General features: G+C 63.6%; 1 protein-coding gene across 1 annotated transcript in view; it reads right to left on the bottom strand.

Annotated features, from left to right (window-relative positions):
• ZCCHC14 (zinc finger CCHC-type containing 14) overlaps nt 1-22,477 on the bottom strand; it is a 45,996-nt gene that overhangs the window by 4,394 nt on the left and 19,125 nt on the right. Inside the window, exons 2-12 of the mRNA XM_055146203.1 lie at nt 22,046-22,169; nt 9,353-9,426; nt 4,522-4,593; nt 4,026-4,135; nt 3,748-3,842; nt 3,624-3,678; nt 2,901-3,180; nt 2,360-2,451; nt 2,156-2,283; nt 1,836-1,976; nt 349-1,755 (exon numbers count right to left, since the gene is read on the bottom strand). Of these exons, the coding sequence (XP_055002178.1) occupies nt 349-1,755; nt 1,836-1,976; nt 2,156-2,283; nt 2,360-2,451; nt 2,901-3,180; nt 3,624-3,678; nt 3,748-3,842; nt 4,026-4,135; nt 4,522-4,593; nt 9,353-9,426; nt 22,046-22,169 (2,578 nt within the window). The remainder of the gene's footprint in view (nt 1-348; nt 1,756-1,835; nt 1,977-2,155; nt 2,284-2,359; nt 2,452-2,900; nt 3,181-3,623; nt 3,679-3,747; nt 3,843-4,025; nt 4,136-4,521; nt 4,594-9,352; nt 9,427-22,045; nt 22,170-22,477) is intronic.

Raw genomic sequence — 22,477 nt, 5'->3', positions numbered from 1 at the left:
TCAGTGAAAGATGATGAGAAGCCCCCAGCCCCACTCTGGAGACAAGCGGGCACGGGGTGGGGGGGCAGGGAAGGGAGCAGGAGAGGGGGGCACAGTACCAGGTACAGGCGTGACGCCAGGTGACAGGCCACAGGAGAAGGGAGCCACCTGCAGCCTGGGCTATGCTGGTGGGGGAAGGAACTCACAGGCCCAGGCCAGGGGGGCAGCCGGCCCCTTCCCTGCCATCCGGTCCCACTGCGGAACGAGAACCAGAGGCCGTGGGGACAGCCCAGCCTGGCCGGCCCAAGGCGCCGTCTGTGCTAAGAGGGCGACGCGGGCCTCTGTCTGCCCTTGCCCGGCGGCCTTTACCTTGCCGGTTGAAGTCCATGGACGGCTGCTTGCAGTCATGCGCGCGGTGGCCTGTGGCCCCACAGTTGTAACACGACAGGTTCCCGCTCTTTTTGTGGCCAGAGCCGTTGCTGGTGCCCACCAGTCCCTGGGCCTGGTACATGCCCGCCCCCAGGAAGCTGCGCATGGGCGGCACCGCGAAGGACGACTGGCCCCCCAGCACCGGCTCGGGCGCCACGCCGCCACCGTAGGGCGAGTGCACGGCCGGGAAGGCGCCACTGCCGTACTGCTGCGCACCCACATAGCCGCCACCACACACAGGGCTGAAGGGCAGGAAGGGGAAGGGGAAGACCGAGGGCCCGGAGAAGGGGTGCTGGAAGTAGTTGGCGTAGCTGACGGTCAGGCCGCTGGACCCACAGCTCCCGCTGCAGCCGCAGGAGGTACAGACCACGCAGCCGGGCGGCGGGGCGGGCGCGGGCTGCTGCGGGGCAGGCGCATGGTGGTGGTGATGGCCCTGGCTGGAGGCAGGAATGTTCCCGGGGGAGCCGCTGCCGCCGCTGTAGAAGCTGCTGTCGGGGGCAGAGGAGAGCGCAGGGCTGGAGCTGGGCGCCGGGCAGCTGGGCGCCGCGGCCATGCTGGAGAAGGAGGCCGGGGCGTGGCTGCTGGGGGCTGCGGAGCCGCTGCCCGTGCAGAAGCTGCCCTGCAGGGGGCCCATGGCAGGGAAAGCAGCTTTGGTGCTGGCCGTGTACAGAGCCGTCCGCGGGGGGACAATGGCCGGGGGCACGCTTATCTGCACGCTGTTCGAGGGCGCAGACTCGGCGGGCACAGAGGCCGACACCAGCAGCTTGACAGGTGGCCGGGCCACGTGGAAGACAGCACTGGCGGTCCCCGAGGCTGCGCTGCTGGTCTCTGTGCCCAGGACAGGCGGTGCTGCGGGCTTCAGCACTCTGTCCAGGGCAGCAGCGGGCATGACCTTGGCCCGGGGTCCAAAGGAGATGGTGGCGGGCACAGAGCTGCCCTCAGCGAGTCCGGAGAGGACCTGCACGGGCTGGTGGGAGGCAGCCGTGGGCAGCACGTCCAGCACGGCACTGCCGAAGCTCTTGTCCACTTTCAGGCCGCTCCTCGGTCCCGAGACCTTGCCCCTGTCCTCGAGGGCCAGCAGCGAGTGCACCGAGGCCGGGAGGAGCTGCGTGTCGGCGCTGCCCCGCTCGGCCTTGTGCACGGAGCTCAGCATGCGCAGGGGCGTCAGGTGGGGGGCTGCGGGCAGCAGCGGCGGGGCCAGGGGCGGGTGGGCCGGTGGGTTGGAGCTCGCCTCGTTCTGCACCGGGAGGACCTGGGCCGTGGGCCTGGTGGAGGGCGCAGCGAAGTGGCTGAGCAGCGTCACGGGCTTCTCCTTGTCGCAGGCGCCCTCCAGGGGAAGCTCCACACCTGCACAGGGGACAGCGTCAGCACAGCGGCGGGGCGGGGCGGGGTGGGGCATGGCGGCAGGGCCCGGCGGGCGGCCTTACGTCTTTCGTTCTCCTCAGCGCTATCGGAGCTCTCTTCCCGGGCCTGCACCCCCATGGGGCTTGGGGAGGAGCTGGAGCACTCAGACGAGCTGCCTTCCCGGGCGGCCTGGTGAGGGGGCGGCTCCACCTCCACCCGCAGCGCTGCGGGAAACAGGCACGGCTGCAGGCCCCGGGCCATGGAGGGCGAGCCGGGCGCAGACGGGAGACCCAGCACAGTCTCGCGGGACGCTCGGCCCCTCCCTGGGCGTCTCACCCCTCGTGTTTCCGATTCTCCCGCGCCCTCCCGCAGAGCCGGTGCCTCTGCTCCCAGGGACACTCACCGGCAGCGGGGCTGCCCCCCCGCACAGCCTGCACGGGGCCCACGTGGCTGGTGGGGGGCACCCGGGCCACGCCGCTGCTGACTGGGGGCGCCGTCGAGGGGTTCAGGCACCGCTTCTCCGACTTCTCCCTGTGCCCAGCAAGCAGGAAGGAGTGAGGGCGAGCCCGCCAGCCCGGGACGCACCCCTGCCCAGTGCCCCACTTACTTCTCCAGCTCCAGCTGAGTCTTGAGCTTTTTCTTTGCCCCCATGGTGAGGGATTCAAATTTGTTCAGATCTTCCTCAGTGAGGCTCAGAAACTTCACAAGGAGGTAAGACACAGTTACCAGAAGGTCACGCAGAGCAGAGGCCCCTTCCCAGACAGGGGCCATGACTGTCCCAAGGTACAGCGGCACCTCACTGGGCACCCTCAGGGTTCAGACACAGAGCACGTCTGGTCTCATTGGTCTGTGAAGACCCCGGCACTGTCCAGGGGAGCCTGACTGCGGGCATCCGCATGCACAGGCAGGGTGCAGGCCAGAGCTACTGGGCACCATCTCCCTCCGCAGGACCGGCTGCCGGAGACCTGGCACAGTGATCACAGGGCAGGTGGGGGGAATGGCAGGGCCGGGCTTTGGGGAGTGGGTGCGGCACCAGTGCCCGTGCCCTCTGCCCCCAAGGCTGCTGCCACGGCAAGCTGGCTCCTTTATGCACTCCAAGCAAATGCAGACACAGCGATGGGTGGGCAGAGCCCGCCCCGCAGACTCACCTTCTCCATCGTGAGCTGCTTGAAGACCGGGTAGTACTTGTGCAGACGCAGCTTCCTCAGCCAGTCTAAGATCCCGTTCTGCTCCTGGGGTGGGGCGGGCTGCAGGCCAGAAGGCATGAGGAGCGCGGGCGAGGGGTCCATCTGCGCACGGTAAGCCAGCGCCGCGCCAGGCGCCCCCGAGTGTGAGCAGTGTGGCACGGCGGCGGCGCTGGCCGTGTGCTGCAGGTGATGCTGGGCGCTGCTCTGGGCCGACGGGATCCCCGCCACTCCACACACGGGCCTGTGGGCGACACACCGCACAGGGCTAGCGGCCGTCACACCCCCCTGAGCCAGGCTCGGAGTCCAGGCGTGTCCGCACGTGTGAGTAAGAGTGCCTGCGTGTGCTCACGCATCTGTCATGTGCCTGTGAATGTGTGCATCTGCGTGTGCATACACATCTGCATATGTGCCTGTGAGCGTGTCGGTGTGCACGCTCTGTGCACGTGTCTGAGCCCTCAGGCTGCCCGGGGCCCTGCGGGCAGAGGTGTGCTGTGGAGGTGCACCCCCCCTCCTTCTGGAGGCAGCCCGAGGCCAGGTCCCCTGTGGGACGGCACGACAGGACGGAGGCGTTTCCTGCACTTTGCTTCTGGGTGCTGAGGGTCAGCCCCGGCCCCTCCCCTCTCGCCCAACCTCTGCTGGCCCCCGAGTCACCCGTCCCCAGACAGACACGGAGCAGCCGCTCACCTCCCAGACGTGCCCACGGTGGTGCCAACTTTCGCGAGGGCTGGGGTGCTGGGGCCTGGAGGGGAACAAGGACCGTGACGCTGGCAGAAGGCGCCCGGCCACACCCGCCCTGCCACACACTCACTTGGACTTTGAAGCTGTTGGGCGGGAGACGAGGTGCTAAAGAAGCCCCTGGCGTGCTCGTTCCGCAGGACGTGGGCGGGGAGTGAGGTCAGACACCTGGGAGCAAGCAGGGCCTCAGGAGCCAGGCCGAGGCGGCGGGGCCCCGTCTCGCTCCTCCTTCACAGTCCCCAGGCTCGCAAGCCCTGAGGGGACTGCGCAGCGCGAAGGGTCGCCTGCGCCCAGGTGGGCCGCGGGGGTAGGCCTCCTTCCTCAGGAGCCCACCGGGCCTGCCCACGCTACCTCAGATCCGCCTCCAGGTCCGTGTGGTTGCGCCCTCCGTAGAAAGAGTCCGCGCCAGCCACGCAGGGGGTGAACTTCTCCAGGCTGTCCTCAGGGTGCAGCTGTGAGAGCTGCGGGGCGAGAGCGAGGTGGGCTGTCGGCCGACCCACACGGGCACCCCCATAGGTGCCACCCGCTCACTGTGGGCCCCGGACCGGAAGGACGCATCAGGGCCTGATTCTCCGGAAGAGGCTGAGCATCCCAAGGAGCGCTCAGGGCCAGGAAGCATCGAGGAGCCGGGGAGGGACGGGGCCAGGGCAGAGAAGGAGAGGGAGGAGGAGAGGAGGGAAGCAAAGAGGAGGGAGGGAGGGAAGGAGGGAGGGAGGGAAGGGGAGAGGGGCCGAGGTGCCCGCGTGCGGGTGAGTGTGCAGGTGCGGGAGCGTATAGAGGGTGTGACCTGGCCCCCTGCTGTCCCCGGCTGGCGGGAGGAACTGTGGGAGGCAGCCTTGGGCCTTACCTTTGAGATAAATTCGGTCACTTCAGAAGAAGACTTGGTTACTGACGTCACTGAGGAATCAGACCACAAGACCTTGAAAACAAACCAACCGACCGTCTTAGAAGTAGACACATCCCGCCAGGCACCGCGGGGGCAGGATGGGTAGGGGCACGGCTGCCCTGCTGTGAGCGAGGAGCTGGGAGAGGCAGGCGCCCTGCCGAGAGCAGCCCTGGAGGCTCGCGGGGGAGCGCCAGCAAGCTCTGCCTACCGCCTCCAGACTGGCCAGCCCGCAAGGTGCCCTTCGGCAGCCGGCCAGGGATGAGCCGCTCCAAGGTCACCTGGTACAGCAGGGAGGGTGTCTGCCTGCGCGCAGCAACCTGGGTTCCACCTCTGAGCACAGAGCTAGGAGTAAGCCCTGAGCACTGCTGGGTGTGGGCCTCCCCCCAGAAACAACCAAGCACCCTGGGCCTGTCTGGGGTTCATCTCGGGAGAGTCTCCTCTCCCTCACACACCTGGCCCTGGTCTCTGCACAGCGCAGGCCTCCCGGCAGCCCCCGCGCCCATCTCCCGACGCGGAGGGTGGGCTGCAGGCCTCCCCCAGACCCGGGCCGGCACACGAGAACGTAACTTCCACCCCCAGAGGCATGCCCCTCGGTGCCAAACCAGGGGCTCCTAAGGGCACAGACGCAGCGGCCTGGGAACCCCCCCCCCCCCGCCGGGGGACAGCCCCAGACACAGCTGCCAGGACTGCGCCTCCCAGGGCCTTGCCTTTCCTGTTCTTTCTTTGGAGGGTCTTGGGTCACCCTGCAGTGTGCTGGAATTATTCTGCAATGCCGGGTTGTGAATCTGAGTGGGCCGCATGCAAGGTCACCCTTCCCTGTCCCGTCTCTGGCCCCAGATCAACCGCTACAGGCAAGGGACAAGCCCAGACAGAACGGGGCCCGGGTAACACTGGGCCTCAGGCCCACAGAGCGGGGCGAGGGGCAGAGAGAATGCGGGTACTGGAAGGCAAGTCTGCCGTGGCGACCACCCTCACGTGCACCTCAAGGTACACTGCAGGGAGCACAGAGACACCCAGGGCCGGAGCACGAGGCTGAGTTCAGTTCCTGAGCAGTGGCCTGTGGCCCTCTGAGCCCACCAAGGAGCGGCCCGAGTGGCCTGGGGCCCCAGGCAGGATGGACGGCACCACGGGCTCCGCAAGGGTCCCTGGCCCTGCCGGTGTCTTGGGGACTCTCTGCGGGGAAGGAAGCCTCTTCATTACAGAGCTGGATGGGGCCAGCGGGAAGGGCACTCCAGCTTCGCCCCGGCATGCCATCTGGTCCCTCCTGCCCACCAAGTCCTGAGCACCACTGGGTGAGCCCCACACAAAATAAGGGAAAATTAAAAGCCGACAGTTCTGCAGGGTTCGAGAAAACTTCACATTTCCATACCCGCTGAAATTTCTCTCTTGCTTGTTCACTCTACTCAGTGCCCAAGTGACACCGGGAGATGTGTTCTGGCCCACGGTGGGCCCCCAGGGGAGAGACTCCGCCCTTTCTAGGCACCCCACAGTCTCAGAGAAAAGTCAAAGGGCCTTCGAGATGCCCAAGTTGGACAAATCCGTCCCCCTTGGCGCTGCCACCCCTCTGTGCAGTCTGCGACAGGAAGGGCTCAATTCTGTACCTGGCTGCGACTTTCTCACAAGGGAGCAAATGACAGGACAACAAAACCAGCTCCCAACTCCCGGGGCAGGAAGACTGCAGCTCTGGCTGTAGAGCACCTGTGTCCCCTGGCCCCCTGACCCTGACAAGCACGGACTCTGGCGCCGCTAAGCCACTTCCAAATACGATCAACAACTGAGGGGCTGGAGCAACAGGGCCAAGGGTGGCCCACCTGGCTCAGTCCCCACCCCCCATACGGTCCCTGAGCCCACCAGGATCCCTGAGCGCAGAGCCTGGAGTCAGCCAAGCACACACCTCCGTAAGCACGCACACATGCGCCCGCACACACACACACACACACACACACACAAGCACACACATACACATTCCCCCCCCGAAAGTCGGCGCACACGCGCGTGAAACTGAGCCTTCCTTCAGGGATTGCTTTCGCTTTGGGGGGCTCTGGGTCCCAACAGTACTCAGGAGTTCCCTGGCGCTATGCTCGGAGATCACTCCTGGTGGTGCTGGGGACGGAAAGCAGGTAAGCTGGACCTGCTGCTCTGGCCCGATCACGAGTCAGGAGAAGGAAAGGCTGACTGGTCAGCTCGCGCCACGTCCTGGCCTCACAATGAACTGCCTCTCGAAGGGCTACAGCGGGGAGGCCGCATGTGGCCGCAATCCACAGGTGCCGTAACGCAGGGCGCCATCTGAGCGCATACACGCCCGCTCTCCTGGACCTGAGCCGGCCCAAGGCCCCGTGCCTCCCGCCGCGCCAGAAGGATTCCGCCGTGCGCTTTGTCCTGTGGGGTGGGCGCCCCGGCGTTCCCGTGAAGGAGAGCGGACGGCACCTCCCTGCACACAGTCACAGCACTCGCACGCAGACCTTTGTTGTTGGGGCTACAGCGGCGGTGCTCAGGGATCACTCCTGGCGGGGAGCTTGGGACCCCCTGTGCTGCCGAGGACGGAGCCAGGCGGCCCGTGCACAAGGCCAGCGCCCAGCCCACTGGGACAGACGCGCGGACGTGAGCTTTTCTCCCCAGGGGAGGGGCGCAGGCCATGCACTGCGGCGAGTCCACGTTGGTAAGAAAGTGCTTCCGGGCGGCCGGGCCAGCACAGGCTCCGCCGACACGAGGGGCCCGGGGCCGGCTCTGGGCAGTCAGGAGCCCCGTCCGTGTCCTCACACCGGCACAGGTGTCCCCTGGCGGGGCTGCTCACTTACCCTCCGAGCCCCTGGCTCTGCGCTCTCCCTCAGCCACAGCCCCGCCTGCGTCTCCCTGGCCAGCGGGCAGTGAGCACCAGGGGAGCCAGGACGGGTCTCTCACTCGGTCACTGCCTTCCTTCATCCGCTTCCTGGGAAAGGTCACGCAGGAGCGGTGACGCTCAGATCCCTCCCGGGGCAGGGCTGGACGGGGCCGTTTGGGCATCTGCAGGGGGGTGTCTTGCGTGCCGCATTCCTCACCCTGGTCTCCCTGCTCCCTGGCAGACTGCAAGCCCGCGGCGGAATGAGGGGCAGAGGGTGGGACACCCTTTCCAGTGCTGACCGCCCCATGCCCGTCAGAACCCGGGCACAGGACCAGGGGAAGGGGCAGGAGCCACACAACCAGAGAGGAGCCCCACTGAGCCCAAATCTCAGCACAGACGCCGTCAGCGTCAGAACCCACAGCCGCCTCCTAGGGCCAACGAGAAGAGCCCAGCGATGCCAGAGCAGACGGCTGGGGCTGCCCAAAGGCGCCAGCATCGAGTGACATGAGCAGAGGTGACGCTCCCGTGCAACCATGCAGCCGCTCGCCGCCGCCTCCCCCCTGCACCGGGCCCCGTCCTCACCGCACAGAGGGAAGCAGCCTGGGCTGGGGTGTGCAGCAGCCTGTCCACGCCCCACCTCATGCAGAGAGCCCCAGGTGGCCCTCCCACCATGCCTTAGAGCCACCACCTGGAAGGCCAGCGCTGCCCCGTGGCCCCGGAGGAGACCCAGGGACGAGACAGGAGAGGGCCAGGCGAGAACCTGCCAGCCCCCAGAACTCTGGGTCCCCCGACAGGATCAAGATGCGGGGAAGCTCCGGTGGCAGTCACTTCAAACCCCCAGACAAGGCCAGCGCCCAGCCCACTGTGGCCACTCTCACACTCACACGGGTGCAAATACATCTCCCGCTCAGCACTGCACGAGGCCCTCGGCGACTGGTGCACACGGGGAGCTACTCCCAGACAGCCTCTGCCCGAGCGGCCAGGACGCGCCACAGCCAGTGCCTCAGAGGTCTCGAGGCGACTGTCCGGTCAGCAGCACTCAGTAGCCTGAGGAACATGTGGACGCAAGCACATGTGCGTGTGCACACATACTCCCTAACTCTTCATACACACACACACCCAGCTCCTCACACTCACTCCCAGCTCTTCACACACACGCCCAGCTCTTCACACACACGCCCAGCTCTTCACACACACGCCCAGCTCTTCACACACATGCCCAGATCTTCATACACATGCCCAGATCTTCATACACACGCCCAGATCTTCACACACACCCAGCTCTTCACACACTCAGCTCCTCCCACACATATGCCCAGCTCTTCACACACACTCAGCTCTTCCCACACACTCAGTTCTTCACACACACAAAACACACCTCAGCTCTTCACACACACATGCCTCTGCTCGCTCTCTCACACACACAGTCCCCAGCTCTTCGCACGCACACACATACAAAGTCCCTAGCTCTTCACACACACGCCCAGCTCTACACACACACACACACACACACACACACACACACATACACACACACACACAGAGTCCCCAGCTCTTCCTGTCTGGGCCTGGTGTGCCTTAGGGAGCTCATTCAAGCCAAGTGGAGGCGCCTGTCCTCAAGCTCCCCAGGCTCCCCGCCACGGGCCTGGCTGCGGCTCTGGGCAGCCCCAGGCTCCTTCCAAGGGGCAAAGCTGCCCCTCCAGGGTCCCCGCTGCAGACTCCGAGGGAGAGACCCCTGGTCCGGACGCTGTGCCTGGCCTCTCCATAGGGGGTGCGACCCTCCACCTCCAGTGACAGTGACCAGGCACAGGGTCCAGAGCAAGGGGGTCCGGCTGTCTAGAGGGGCCCCCAAGGCTCCCCCCACCGCCCCAGCCAACCCCACTGTCTGGCACCCGAGCCAAGCAAGTCTCTACCCACGAAGGGTCCCTTCCTGCCCTCAGAGGAGAAAGGTAAGAAAACTTGGTGCCTTACCTCGAAGGAACACTCAACATTCCTTTCATTTTTTGTGTGGGATAGTCCCTTCAGGTCTATCTTTTCAACACTCGCTGCAAAAGCAAAAACAACAGCAATGAGCAGAATGACAGCGAAGAAGCAACCCGAGGTCTAGCTCTCAGGCCGCACGGGCGCGAGCAGTCAAGGAGCTGGACACGGACGACATCACGTGAGCACTGGGGCGGGAGTGAAGGGCCGAGCGCGCGGGGAGCAGACTCAGCACAGTGGCCAGCGGGAGTCCCGGCCGGCCGGACTCCAAAGCCGCGTCCCACGCGCAGGCGACGACTCCGCCACAGGGGCGGGAACCCACGGGGACGTCACACCTCAGGACGGACGCGGGGCCGCTCCACAGTGCCCACACCCCAGAGCCAAGGGGCTCTGGCCACTCACCTGGGCTGCGTTTCTCAGGAAAGGGGCGGGGGACAGACGGCAGAGCAGGGAGGGCCCTGGCCATGCACTAGCGGTGGCCCCCGAACCACACGAAGCGGCAGGTGACGCGACTCCCTGGGTGTGCGAGAGCTGCGGGGCCTCTGCCTCACCTGAGACGCCCTGGCGTGGGAAGCGGGGGAGGGCGCGGCCGCAGCAGAGATGACCCAAAGGATGAGACAGCAGCTCCGTCCACTCGGGCACGAGGGCCCGTTTCTGTAAGGAGCTCGGGCGCCCGGGCGCGAGACGGCCCACAGCCCGTCGCAGGGCTCGTCCTGAAGCCAGTCTGGGTCTCTCGCGGGCCCAGAGCCCGTGGCAGCCGACCCGCTGGAGGGGTCACCAGGGCTGCACCCAGCGGTGGCACCAGCAAAGCGAGGCCAGCCTGCTCCTGGGGCCACAGGCCCTCCCTCCCCCAGCGCGGGGGCGGGGAGAGGGGTCCAGCTGGCACTGCCCGGAGCTCGGCAGTGCTGCCTGCTGGAGGCCAGGGGACACACATGCAGGCCAGTCCCTGGCACTCGGGCCCCGGGGGTGCTCTGCAGGGGGTCATGGGTGGTTCTCACCTCAGCTCCTGCCCTGGCAGGGGACACTGGGCACAGGATTCTGTGCCCAGACAGCTCTCCCAGGAAGCACTGCTCTGAACAAAGAATGCTTCCTTTCCCGGCAGGACCAAGACACCCCTTCCCCGTGCTCCCGGGCTCAGCCCCTGCGCACCTCCCTGGGACACAGGACAGGACCCGCCACCGCCACCACACCTAGGGAACAGGAGCCTAAGCCCAGACAGGCCAGAGAGCGGGGTGACTCCCATCCGGCCGGGAGCTGTGGGCTGGGGCAACAAACTGCCCAGGTCTGCCCAAGGTTTTCCTGAAAGTCGGCAAACTGAGCCACGGCGGGGAGCAGAGGGAAGATGGGAGTCGTGGAAGGCGGGGGCAGGCGGCTGCCTCCAGCCCTGAAGCACGTCCTGCCCAGCAGATGTGGCTTCTGGCCCAAGGAGAGTCGCGCGCGGCTCCTACCCACAGCCACCGGCTTGCATGGAGCCGTGGGCCAGAACTGCGAGGACGACAGGGGCTGGGGATGAAGCTGGGCTCTGGGGACAACTGTGGCCCCTCAATCTTTGGTTACAGTAAAGCAGCAAGTCCCACAGCAGCCCCCGACTGCCACCACTCAGCAATCGCACGGGACAACGCCACGCCCACTGAGACAGCCCATAAGCACCTAACCGAGATCAGCCTCTGGGGCCAGGGACCCCTTTCCATCGCCGGAACGAGACCGGAGAAGGCAGCCTCGGTGCCCGAGCAGAGGGAGGCTCCTGCGCCAGCACACCCCGGGGTGCCCCACCTACCCGGGGCACTTTCTGTGTGTACGTGAGAGATTTCTGAGAATCGGGCAGGTAAGGGTCGGTGCGAAGCACAGTGGGGTGGGTGCTCTCCCGCAACCCACCCAGTTCACTCCCCGGCATCCCATGCGGTCCCCGGGCACCGCCACGAGCAACTCCCGAGTGCAGAGCCAGGAGTAACCCCTGAGCAGCACTGCCAGTCCGCTCCCCCCCCCCATAGAGTGATCTAGTAAACAGATAAGCTTGGGAGGTTCTGGCCGGGGTGGGGGCGGGCTGGCTGAGCCCAGGGGAGCACTGAGCCCCTGAGCCTCCGACGTCCATGCTGTGCTCAGGGTAAGGCCTTCACGTCTCCCCGCTGCTGGGATGCCACCAAGCAGGTGACAGGGAAGGACACTGGCCACATCTCAGAGCAGGCCCAGCCCGAGTCCTCGCTGGACAGCAGGAGTGTCCAAGCCCCCCCAGAACCAGAGAGACCGTCCGCCAGGCCAGCCCGATCCTGATGGAGCCACCAACACTGTCCGTCTCAGACCCTCACAACTGCTCCCTCCCGCCCGGACTCTGCCTCAGTTCTGAGACACCCGCCCTAAGAGGCTCCCCGGAGGCCTTTCCTTCCCGTGGCCTCACTGCTTCTCAGTGCTCCCTCACACCGTGTCTGCGGGGAGAACACAGGGGGGTCTGTCTCTACCAGCACAGCAAGCCCACCCGGCCTCGCCACCGCCTCCACAGCAAAAACAGCAGCAACAGGAAGACCTGAGCCGGAACTCCCATTTCAACAACAAATGAGGGACCTGAACAAGAACAAAGCCCCCCGTGGGCGAGCCGGGGCAGGGTACCACCGGCCAGGTGCCTGGTACCTGGAGGGAGGGCAGCCCTGGCGGCCCCAACACAAGCTCCACAGTGCCACTGGAGGGTCAAATTGGTCCCCAGATGCTGGGAGCACTGTTTGGGAGCATCCTCTCCCCCAAGAAACCACAAGGCTCAACCAAAGCACTCCATGAGAAGACAGGGGAGGGGCCGGAGCAAGAGCAGCAGGCAGGGAGCTGCCTGGCACGCAGCAGACCCGGGTTCAATCCCCGGCTCCCCATACGGTCCCCCAGCACCGCCAGGAGTTAGCCCCACGTGCAGAGCCAGGAGTGAGCCCTGAGCACAGTCAGGCGTGGCCCCAAACAAAAACCAAAACCAAGAGAAACGGGAGAGGAGCTGTGCAGACCGCTGAGAGCCGCCATCAGGGCCCCCCGCCCAGACGGGCTAGCGAGAGGGCAGGGGACAGGGGCGCCAGGGGACAGACGCAGTGTGGCTCCAACAAACAGTCAGAAGGCCAGAAACCACCGGGCTGGCGGGACTCGGCGAGAGCGGAACCCGCGCCCACTGCTGGTGAGACACATCTGCCTCAGCCTCCAAGGACACCAGTGTGGCCATGCCGCAACATCGAAACGGGCTCCCACGTGACTCAGCGAGGGTCCGCCCCCACGAGCACAGAAGCACCGCAGTAGACAGGCGCGCCGTGCAGACCACAAACAGCCCGAGCAGCAGGGCAGAGGGCCGGCTCTGCTCAGCCGCAAGGGGGTCCTGCCCGTAGCTACAGCGTGAAGCCGGGGGGTCGCAGGAGTCAAGGCGGTGGCAGACACCAGGCACCTCACTTACGTGGGGTGCAAGGGACAAGTCCAGGGGAGGGAGCAGGAGAGGGAGCCTGGGGTGACAGGGACAACTGCGGAGGGTTTGGTGCTTTGGAGGTGGAGAGGCGGGAACCCTGCACGCCAAGGCCTGCATGCAGGCTACTCAACTGCTCAAACACTCATGAAAAGGCTGGAGCTTCTCTATGAGGGGGTTGTTGGGTCCACACCTGGCAGTGCTTAGGAGACCATGCAGGAATCACGCAGAGGTCAGCGGTGTGCAAGACAAAGGCCATGCCTCTGGACTTACTCTCGGGATTAAGTCCGAGATTACAAGTAAGTAATTTATCAATGAATAGCTTTGCATTCTAATCTAACCCACCTGGCGCTCTGGGGAAACTCTCCTCAAAGGGAAGAGCCAGTCACACTGCGGCTCTCCCTGCCCCACGGGATCAGCTGCACACAGGCGGTGGGGGGCCAAGCCAGGGCCCACCTCCCCGTGCAGCCTGCGTCTCCGGGGAGGGAGAAGAAACCCGGGGGCCAGAGCGGCAGCAGCTGAACGTTTCCCAGACTCACAGAAGATCCATCCTGGCACGACAGCAGCCGAGTGAGCCGCACAGTACGCGCCAGACAGCGTCGCTGAACTTACGAGAACCAGGTTCAACAGCCAAGTACTCGCAGAGCCACGCCCCCGCGCTGCAGACGACGGCAGGGGAGAGAAACTGAGGCCGCCTTTCACCTGCAGGCTGCTGTCACGAGGGAGTTTCTTCCGGCACATGGGAACGGCCAGGGTGGATCTGGGCACGGCCTAGCCTGGGTTCAGCCGTTTAGGATCCGGAAGGCGGGAAGGGCCTGGGCCGGTGTCTGGAGTGGCCTCTGTGGGCCACAGACACCCTGTGGGCCCAGGGCCCTGCAGCGGGGAAGACTCCAGGGCGCTGTGGTTCCAAATCTGCCAGGAAAGCCGAAGAGAAAACACGGCTTCCCAGGGCGGGTTTGGAGCAGCGCAACTCGCCCGCACGTGCTCCTGGGCTCCCTCGGGGTCTGCAGGGGACTGGAGTGGAGGGGAAGGGAGGCGCTGCTAGAGGAGCAGCAGGAACGGCCCGTCAGCGGCGCTGCCTGAACCGGCCACAGAACGTAGGTTTGAGTGAGTGTCCACAGGAGCCCGGGCAGTGGCCGTCTCCCTGACAGGGACAGCAGGAAGGGACGCAAACCTCAGGGGCACCAGCAGCCCGACTGGGGGAACCACGATCCCAGCCCCAGGAGTCGGGGGCAGAGTGAAAGGACAGCCAGCAGGCACTCGGGGGCAGGCCCGACTGACACCAGGACAGCCGGAGAGCGACCTGCTCCCCAGACACACAGGCCGGCACTGCGGCCCCAAGGCGCGAGTGTGACATACCTCGCACTGAGGTCGGAGGGGAACCGAGTCAGAAACCACAGCATACCATCACGTGCTCCCGGAGAAGTCTTACTTGTATTTTCTTTAAAGACTTTTTGAATCATACCCCGCAACGTCCAGGGGTCACTCCTGGTGGTGCTCGGGGGACCCACTGGGACGCCAGGGACTAGCCCGGGGCGGCTGCAGACGAAGGCACGCCCTCCCCTTGGCCAGAGCTGCACTGCTGTGTGAATCCACGTTCCCCCACCACAGCCTCACAGACGGGAGGCGCCAAGCATGTCGGGCGCCCCCAGCGGCGGCAGAGCCGGGCCTGCAGAGCCCTGGCCCCGCGCCTCAGCTGCGGAACCGGCAGCGATGTTTCAGCACCGGCTCTTCTTCTTCTTTCAGGGTTTGGGCCATACTGGAAGATGCTCGGGGGCTCCTCCTGGCTCTGCACTCAGGAATCACTCCTGTGTGTTCAGGAGACCATATGGGGTGCTAGGGATCGAACCCAGGTCAGCGGCTGCAAGGCAGGTGCCCTACCCGCTGTACTACTGCCTAGGGGTGACCAGCTGGTAGACACTGCGCTGGCCTGTAGTCAAGGGCAGAGGCCCGGAGTCGGGCACAGCCAGAACAACGGTCTTTGTCTAGATACCAAACCCCAAAATAAGCTCAATCGTGACTGTTACACAAAGAAATTTTCATTTTGAAACCAACACCTACCTAATTGCTGGTGCTATATGGAGAGCCTGAGTTTCGGGCACAGATGGGGGGCACGGCCAGAAAGTGCCTGGCGTGCAGCAGGAGTGGGAATCCCCTTCTCAGAAACGCTCTTGGGGACCGTTTACTCCAAACACAGAAAGGGTGTTCGGTGTATTAAGGAGTTCATCAGGACAGTCCCCAGACCAGCCTGCCTGGCGTCTGTACTCCTAGGAGTCCCGAGCTGTTGGTACTGCCGTGAAGAGCTGCTGCTGTTCGTAATGTCACAGAGACCACAGTGACCCGTGACCACAGAAGCACTGGCTGTGGCGCCCTCCCGGAGCAGGCTGGCCAGCCCCACAGCACCAGGTGGGCAGGTGGGGGGACACGTCCCCTCCGCCTCCCAGACACTGTCAGGACAGGCACGAAGAGAATGTTCACACTGGACACTCTGATGGCCATCGTGCCCCCCGCTGGGCCCAGGCAGCAGACAGGCCACACGCGCCCGTTCCTGTCCTTTCTGTGGCTGGGCATGATGCCCCGCCCTCGCACACGGCCGTGGTGAGCACAGACTGCGGAGCTGCAGGAGGGAGCATGGCCAGCCACTAGCTGACAGCATTTCTTTTCATTTTTCCATTTCTTGGGTCACACCTAGCGACCATCAGGGCTACTCCTGGCGGTGCTTGGGGAACCACACGGATGCTGGGGACCAACCCCAGGTGGACTGCATGCAAGGCAAACGCCCTTCTACAGCAGGAACAAACGTATCCAGTGTCCGGCTGCGTCCCGCTGCAGGCAATGTGCCCAGCCAGCGGTGATTAAGCACCGGCAGCGAAGGAAAGCCTCGTGTCTGTCCTCGGACCCAGCTTCTTCCAATCAGCACATACGTGGGGGACTCCGCCTCTGATCCAGGCATCTGGCACTTTTCGGTTTGGGTCCACACCCAGCAGCACTCAGGGCTCACTCCTGGGGGGCTCGAGGGGCCACACGGGATGCCAGGGATCAGACTGAGGTCAGACGTGTGCAGGACAAGCGCCTTCCCTGCGGTCCTCTCGCTGGACGTGCATCCACTGCTGAGAGTGGCTGCACACACCCGCTTCCACGGCAGGCTCTCAGGAGACGCTGACGGCAACCCACCCTGGCTACCCTCTCTTGGATTAGATGCAAGGAGTAAAGAGAAAATTCCACGGGCCAGAGCACAAGCACTGCAGGTGGGCTCAGTCCCGCACCCAGGAGGACCCTTGAGGAGAACCAGGTGCTTCTCAGAAACCAAAACCACCAACACTGGTGCTCTCGGGGGAGTGTTTCCGCCCCTCCAGCTGCATGTGGGAACCCGGCTGGTCCTGAGTGTCTCTAATAACGTCTGAGGTATTTTGTTCTTTTTTTAAAATAGAACAAAATTTAAATTTTTTGAAATTTTGTATTTGGTTTGGGGGCAACACCCAGTTATGCTCAGGCTCACTCCTGGCTCTATGCTCAGGGATCACTCCTGACAGTGCTCCAGGAGCCCTCTGGGGGGCCAGAGACGCAGGCCCTGCCCACTGTGCCACCTCCAGCCCCTGTTCAGTGTGTCTGTAAATACAACTCATTTCACTTGAATTGCACTTACAAAATTGCAACTGTAAGTCCTTTACAACTTGTAAGGGCACTTCTGAAGAAGGAATACCTGGACCAGAGTGATAATTCAGTACGGTGCTTGCCTTGTACACGGCCGACCCAACTGAGATGCCTGCACCTCACATGGCCCCGAGTCCGTCAGGAGTGAGCCCTGAGCAGAGTCAGGAGGAAGCCCCAAGCACAACCAGGTGTGGCCCAAAAAGAAACAAAAAATCACTGTCACTGTCATCCCATTGCTCACTGATTTGTTCAAGCGGGCACCAGTAACGTCTCCATTGTGAGACTTGTTACTGTTTTTGGCATATTGAATACACCACGGGTAGTTTGCCAGGCTCTGCCATGCGGGCGGGATACTCTCGGTAGCTTGCCGGGCTCTCCGAGAGGGACAGAGGAATCGATCCTGGGTTGGCCGCATGCAAAGCAAACACCCTACCCACTGTGCTAAATTACAGGAAGAAGATAGTAAACTCTCTTATCTAACGAGACGTCTTGAGACATCTGGAATCTCCTTCCATACTAAAAAATAAGATAATAGGGAGCCGGAGCGATAGCACAGTGGTAGGGTGTTTGCCTTGCACGCAGCCGGCCCGGGTTCGATTCCCAGCATCCCATATCATCCCGAGCACCACCAGGAGTAATTCCTGAGTGCAGAGCCAGGAGTGACCCCTGTGCATCGTCAGGTGTGACCCAAAAAGCAAAAATAAATAAATAAATAAAATAAAATAATAAATTTTTAAAAAAGGGAAAAAAATTTTAATTTTAAAAAAGGGAATACTTTAGGGGCTGGGAAGATAACACGAGGGCATGAAGGCTTGCACATGCCAACTGCAGCTTGGTCCTGGTGCCACGTGGACCAAGCATTGCTGGGTGCAGTTCCGGAGGCCCCGACAGTGCCAGGGCCATACAGGAGGCCCCCAGGATGGTCAGTGGGAGCAGCCCCAAGACCCCTAACACAGGCCGGGAGCTGCCTGCCTCCACCAATGCCCAGGTCACCTGAGTTCCAGCACCGGGGTTCAATTCCACATCTGTACGCTGTGTCAGTGTTTCCCGTAACACACAATGTGGTAGGGGGCACACAGCAAGGACACGGGCAGGGAAGCGCCTGCATCTGGCCCACCGGGAGCCCAGGACCTGACTGTGCCCCAGGACCTGACTCATGCTGCCCAGGCACCTCCGGCCTCGTGCTCAGGGGGCAGCTCCCTGCTCTGTGGCACTCGGGACTGTGTGGTGCCAGGGACTGGACACAGCCTCCCTTGGCCCCTGCCCGCAACTCCTTAGGCCCCACGTGTCTGACTTCATTCACTCCTCAAGGTCGTCCACACTGATGCAAGTGGCAGGAAATCAGCTTTCCTCAGACCTGAGCACACACGGCCCCCACCTTCAGCCCCTCGTCCCTGCTGGGCACCTGGTGTGTCTCCGGATCTCGGCAGCCACACACATGGGCACACGAGTCCTTTGGAGCCTCTCCTGCTTCCTTCGAATAAGCCCCCAGAAGTAGAGCCCTCAGAGCCCAAGTACCCCCAGCCTTGACTCTGGGGACGTTTCCAGACTGCTCTCCACAGGACGCGTGAAACCTCCCCCCACGAATGACCGGGCCCTCTTCTCCCTCATACTCTTGAACCTGCTTGTTCTTGTCTCCATAAGAACAGCCGTTCTCCCAACTGGGTGGCTTTCCTCATTTCTGCTATAATTCAAGAAAACAAACATATCCTGAGGCTGAAGCAATAGCACAGCGGGTAGGACATTTGCCTTGCACGCAGAGGACCCGGGTTCGATTCCCAGGATCCCATCTGGTCCCCTGAGCACTCCCAGGTGTAATTCCTGAGTCAAAGCCAGGAGTAACTACTGGACCCAAAAAGAGAAAAAAAAAAATCTCCTATGCCCTGTCCAATCCTATGTGTTAGTGGAATACCCAAATTCTTCATGCCCTTTCAAATCAGACCGTGGCTTTCGCTGCTGAGACACGACTTCCTCGTGCACCGTGGACATGAGCCCTTCCTGGGTAGAGCTCGCAGACATTCTCACCCTCAGGACGAGGTGGCTCTGCGTTGCCGTGCTCCCCACCTCTCCCGCCGATGCTGTTTCCTTGCTGAGCCTGGCCCCTTCCCCGCAGCCGACACGCACACCTCACCTCCCAGGCAGGCAGCAACGTGGCCTCCGGTCTTGCTCCCGGGAGGTCTCTGCGCGCTCGGAGAAGCGGTGCCTGTCTGCGGTTCTACCGTGCCCTCTGCACCCGCTGCTTGGAGTGTGCTGCATCTCCCTGCGGGGCACGCCCGCAACCCTGCTCTGGCTGGGACGGGCACAGCCCCTCCACTCCGGCGCCTAGCCAAACACGCCTCTACTTCTGTCCTTCAGTAGCCGAAGCACAGGAATGAAGAACCTGACAAACTCCTGGCACCTGTGGCTTCCAAACACCATCAGCAGGAGACTCCGGAGCACTGAGGGTGCTCTGTGGGGAGCACCGGCCCCTCATCCAGAGACAACAACCCTCTAGGCCCTGAGCGTACCCTTCCCAGCACTCACCATCTCTGCTCTGCTTGACTCTGGTCTTGTTTGGGGGCCACATCTGGCAGTGCTCAGGGCTTAGTCCTGCTCGTGCTAAGGGATGGCTCCGGTAAGTGTGAGGGGCCGAATGCGGGTAGAGATCGAAGCCGGGTTGGCCAACTGCAGGCAAGTGCCCTACCCACTGTACTATCTCTCCAGTCCCTCAACAGTCTGGACTGCTGGATGGCCGAGTCGCCTCCCCTCGCAGCAGCCTGTCCTGGGGAGCATCTGTGCAAGTGGCAGGGAGCAGCTGCGAGAGAAAAGTAGGAGCGAGAAGCTGGGAGGGTCCCAGGATGCCAAAGATGTATGCGGCTGCTCAGAGGCCAGGGGCATGGCCAGTCGCAGGCTCAGGGAACCACGGACAGCAGGCAGAGGAGCCAGGAGAGATAAGTGCCTGGCTCAACTGTGGCACAGAAACAGCTCAAGTGAACTGACCGACCAAAGCAGCTCCCAGCCTGCAAACAGAGGGAGCCAGGTGGGAGGGAAGGCCGTTCTAACTGGGGCGTTTATGGGGATGAGGGTGGGTTGGCGACGGCTGGGAGCTACCCTCCCTGAACCTTACAGAGACAGACAGGGCTGAGACACGCGGGTTCCACCGGTGGCACCACTGGGTGTGAACTGGGCAGGCCCTCGTGCTGCAGGAAATGGGCACTGCCACACCCTCAGACCCTCCAACGCAACCACCGACCTGCTGTTGGGAGTGGGCCCCAGGCCTCCTGAGCATCGTTTAGGAAGTCCCGCCAAAAAACGGGGGTTTGAACGAAGTGGAGAGAATAAATGTTGCCAGAAGAAGGAAATCCAGGTGAGTGGAGAAACAGCACGTCCACGGTGCCTGGCGACCCGTGCATGGGGTCGGCAAGGGCTGACAACGATCCCAGAAGCCCACGGATGGGCAGGAGGCCGCCAAGCCTGGCCCAGGGACAAGTCCTCTGCATTTCCACGGAGGGCAGTCCTGTCTCTGTTGCCCTAAGGGCCATAAGCAGATGGACGAAAGTCAGAGCCCGGGATCTGAGGGCCCCAGAGCCTGGCCAGGTCGGCCGGGACCGCTCTGCCACCTACCCACTCTTCCGCAGGAACTGGGGGTCGGGGCAGCAGTTACTCGTCAGATGTTTCTTTTACTAACCATCACTCCAATAATAAAAAGCCTCTTCAGAGAATGAATCAAGGAAGCTAAAAGAACGTGAGGCAGGGGCTGAAGCCACAGCACAGCGGGTAGGGCATTCCTGAGTGCAGAGCCAGGAGTAAACCCTGTGCATTGCCGGGCGTGACCCAAAAAGCCAAAAAAAAAAAAAAACGTGAGCAGAGACTATGCGAGAAGGAGGCAAGTGCCCCGTTCCTACCTGGCAGAACCACACACACTCACGGCATCAGTCACACCGGCACACCGGGGGCCATCCTGGCAGCGACCCAGAGCCACAAGGCTGCACACCCAATGCTGGCACTGGCCATGGCCAAGTGCGTCCTGCTGGCATTGCTACCTGGGGCCCCTGTGACGCCAGGACAGTGTGGGGGTGCCTGGGGCACTGCGAGCAAGTGGGAGACCCCGGCAAGCACCACAACCAGGCCGTGCTGGTCCCTGAGACGGCAGCCAAGAGACGGGGAGGAAATCCCCTGCTAAGGGCAGCAGCGCTGGCCTGGCGTGCTGGGCATAGGCCCCGCAGCGGGAGGCGGGTTCCAGCCTCTGGACGACATGCGGCTCTGAGCACAGAGCCAGGACTAATGTCCAAGCACCAAGTGTGGCCCAGAAACAAGCAGTTACATCCAGTTCTGTCAGAAACACTGAAGACCACGCTTGCCCTCCCACTGGGCGCGCCTCACACAGACCACGCGGCCCACTGAGCCTGCTCCTGGTCCAGGCCACGGCGCCACAGGAGGATGTGGGGAAGGACCGTCACTGGACTCACAGCAGGGGCGCTGGAGACAAGGTGGGGAGAATCAAGAGCCGGAGACTCAAAGGCCCACGCTGGACAGCGGAGGTGGGCACAAGGAAAGTTCCAGGGCAGTAGGAGCCGGAACACATCAGCTGGACCAGCATCAAGCCCAGCTCTCGTCCATACGAGGCTGTACAGTTCAGAGACAGAAGCCCCGAGCCTGACCCAGGAGGCACCAGCGGTGACAGGAGGGGGGCGGGGGGCCCAGAACCTCTTCAGAGAGGTTGGAGGGGCCTCAGGGGAGGCCTAAGACAGGAGAACAAACATGGGTCACAGTGTCACTTCCATAGCAGGGCTGTGGGGACACCGTGTACATGTCGGAGCAAGCAGGTATGTGGCCCCAGTCTTCTCGGCCTGCCTCTCTGGCTAAGTGGGGCGTGAGCTCAGCCCCGTGGGAGTCCCCCGGCAGTGACACGGAGAGGCCTCCGCTGCCCTACCCCTGCCCGAGCCGACCAACTCCAGGGCCAGGGCTCAGGCTGCCTCCCTCGCGTGCGACTGACCCCGGTTGGATCCCCAGCATTCCACAGTGTCCTGGGCACGGAGGACAGCCCAGGGATCCGGGCCCGGCTCGAGCAGCAGCACAGGCTGTGCCGGAAGAGGTGGGTGCAGTCCCGGCACGCCACCAGGAACAGACCCCCAGTCCTGCCAAGGCGGGTGCAGAGTCTGTTCCCAGGCCTTACTAGGAGTGGGTCCTGGTGGGCTCCTGCCATTAGGGAGGGGGGTGGCTCCCGTTGGGACCTGTGCAGAAGCCCAGGGCTTCCGAACGCCTGAGAGCAGCTGCACTAACGGTCAAATGGCATCAGTTCTCAGACTCACACCGAACAGGAGCAGAGACCAGCTGCGTGGTGGAGTGGCCAGTAAGGACCCACCTGAGTCTCCTCACGCTCAGCTCGTGGCCCTGCGGGCGGGCACACAGGGACGAGACCCAGGCCCAGGAGCTCCGCGGGGGCAGCGAGCTTCCACAGCTCTCGGTCTTTGTTCTGGGGCCTTACCTGGCAGTGCTCAGGATCCCGGCCTGACAGGCGCCGAGCTCCGCACCAGCGCCTGTGCTCTGGCCCTCTGAGCCTTCAAGAACGTTCTCAGGACCGGCAGCTGCGCCAACTGCCGTGCCCGCCCACCCGCACCGGAACACACCTTTGCTGTGCTTGCTGCCCGGCCTCTTGGGCAGGGCCTCCTCCGTGGAATGTGCCGACGTGGGCAGCGCCTTCTCCAAGCTGCTGCTCCCGCTGCTGCTGGGGGCCTCACTTCTCGGGGCGACCTAGAGGAACAAAGACCGTCACCTCGTCTCCACTACAGCACTCACAAGGCTGTCAGTCACCGCTCCCGCTCTCTCGCAGCTGGTGCAAGGAGCAGGCTCTGGGCAGACAAACCGCCATCCTCTCTGGCCGGCCCCAGGACACACAGCGCCCAAACACAGGAAGGCGCATGACGTGCCAGGCGGGTCAGAATGTCACTCCTCCAGCCCGCAGTTCCCGGGACACTTAGTCACACCGCCAGACTCAGCCGTGTCCTGGAGACCCCGAGCAGTGGGTACGCGTCCCAGCGCAGCGCCTCCAAGTCATGGTG

The sequence above is a fragment of the Sorex araneus genome, chromosome 8, assembly GCF_027595985.1.
Source record: "Sorex araneus isolate mSorAra2 chromosome 8, mSorAra2.pri, whole genome shotgun sequence".
NCBI lineage: Eukaryota > Metazoa > Chordata > Mammalia > Eulipotyphla > Soricidae > Sorex > Sorex araneus.
This window is presented reverse-complemented; position numbering and strand designations above follow the sequence as displayed.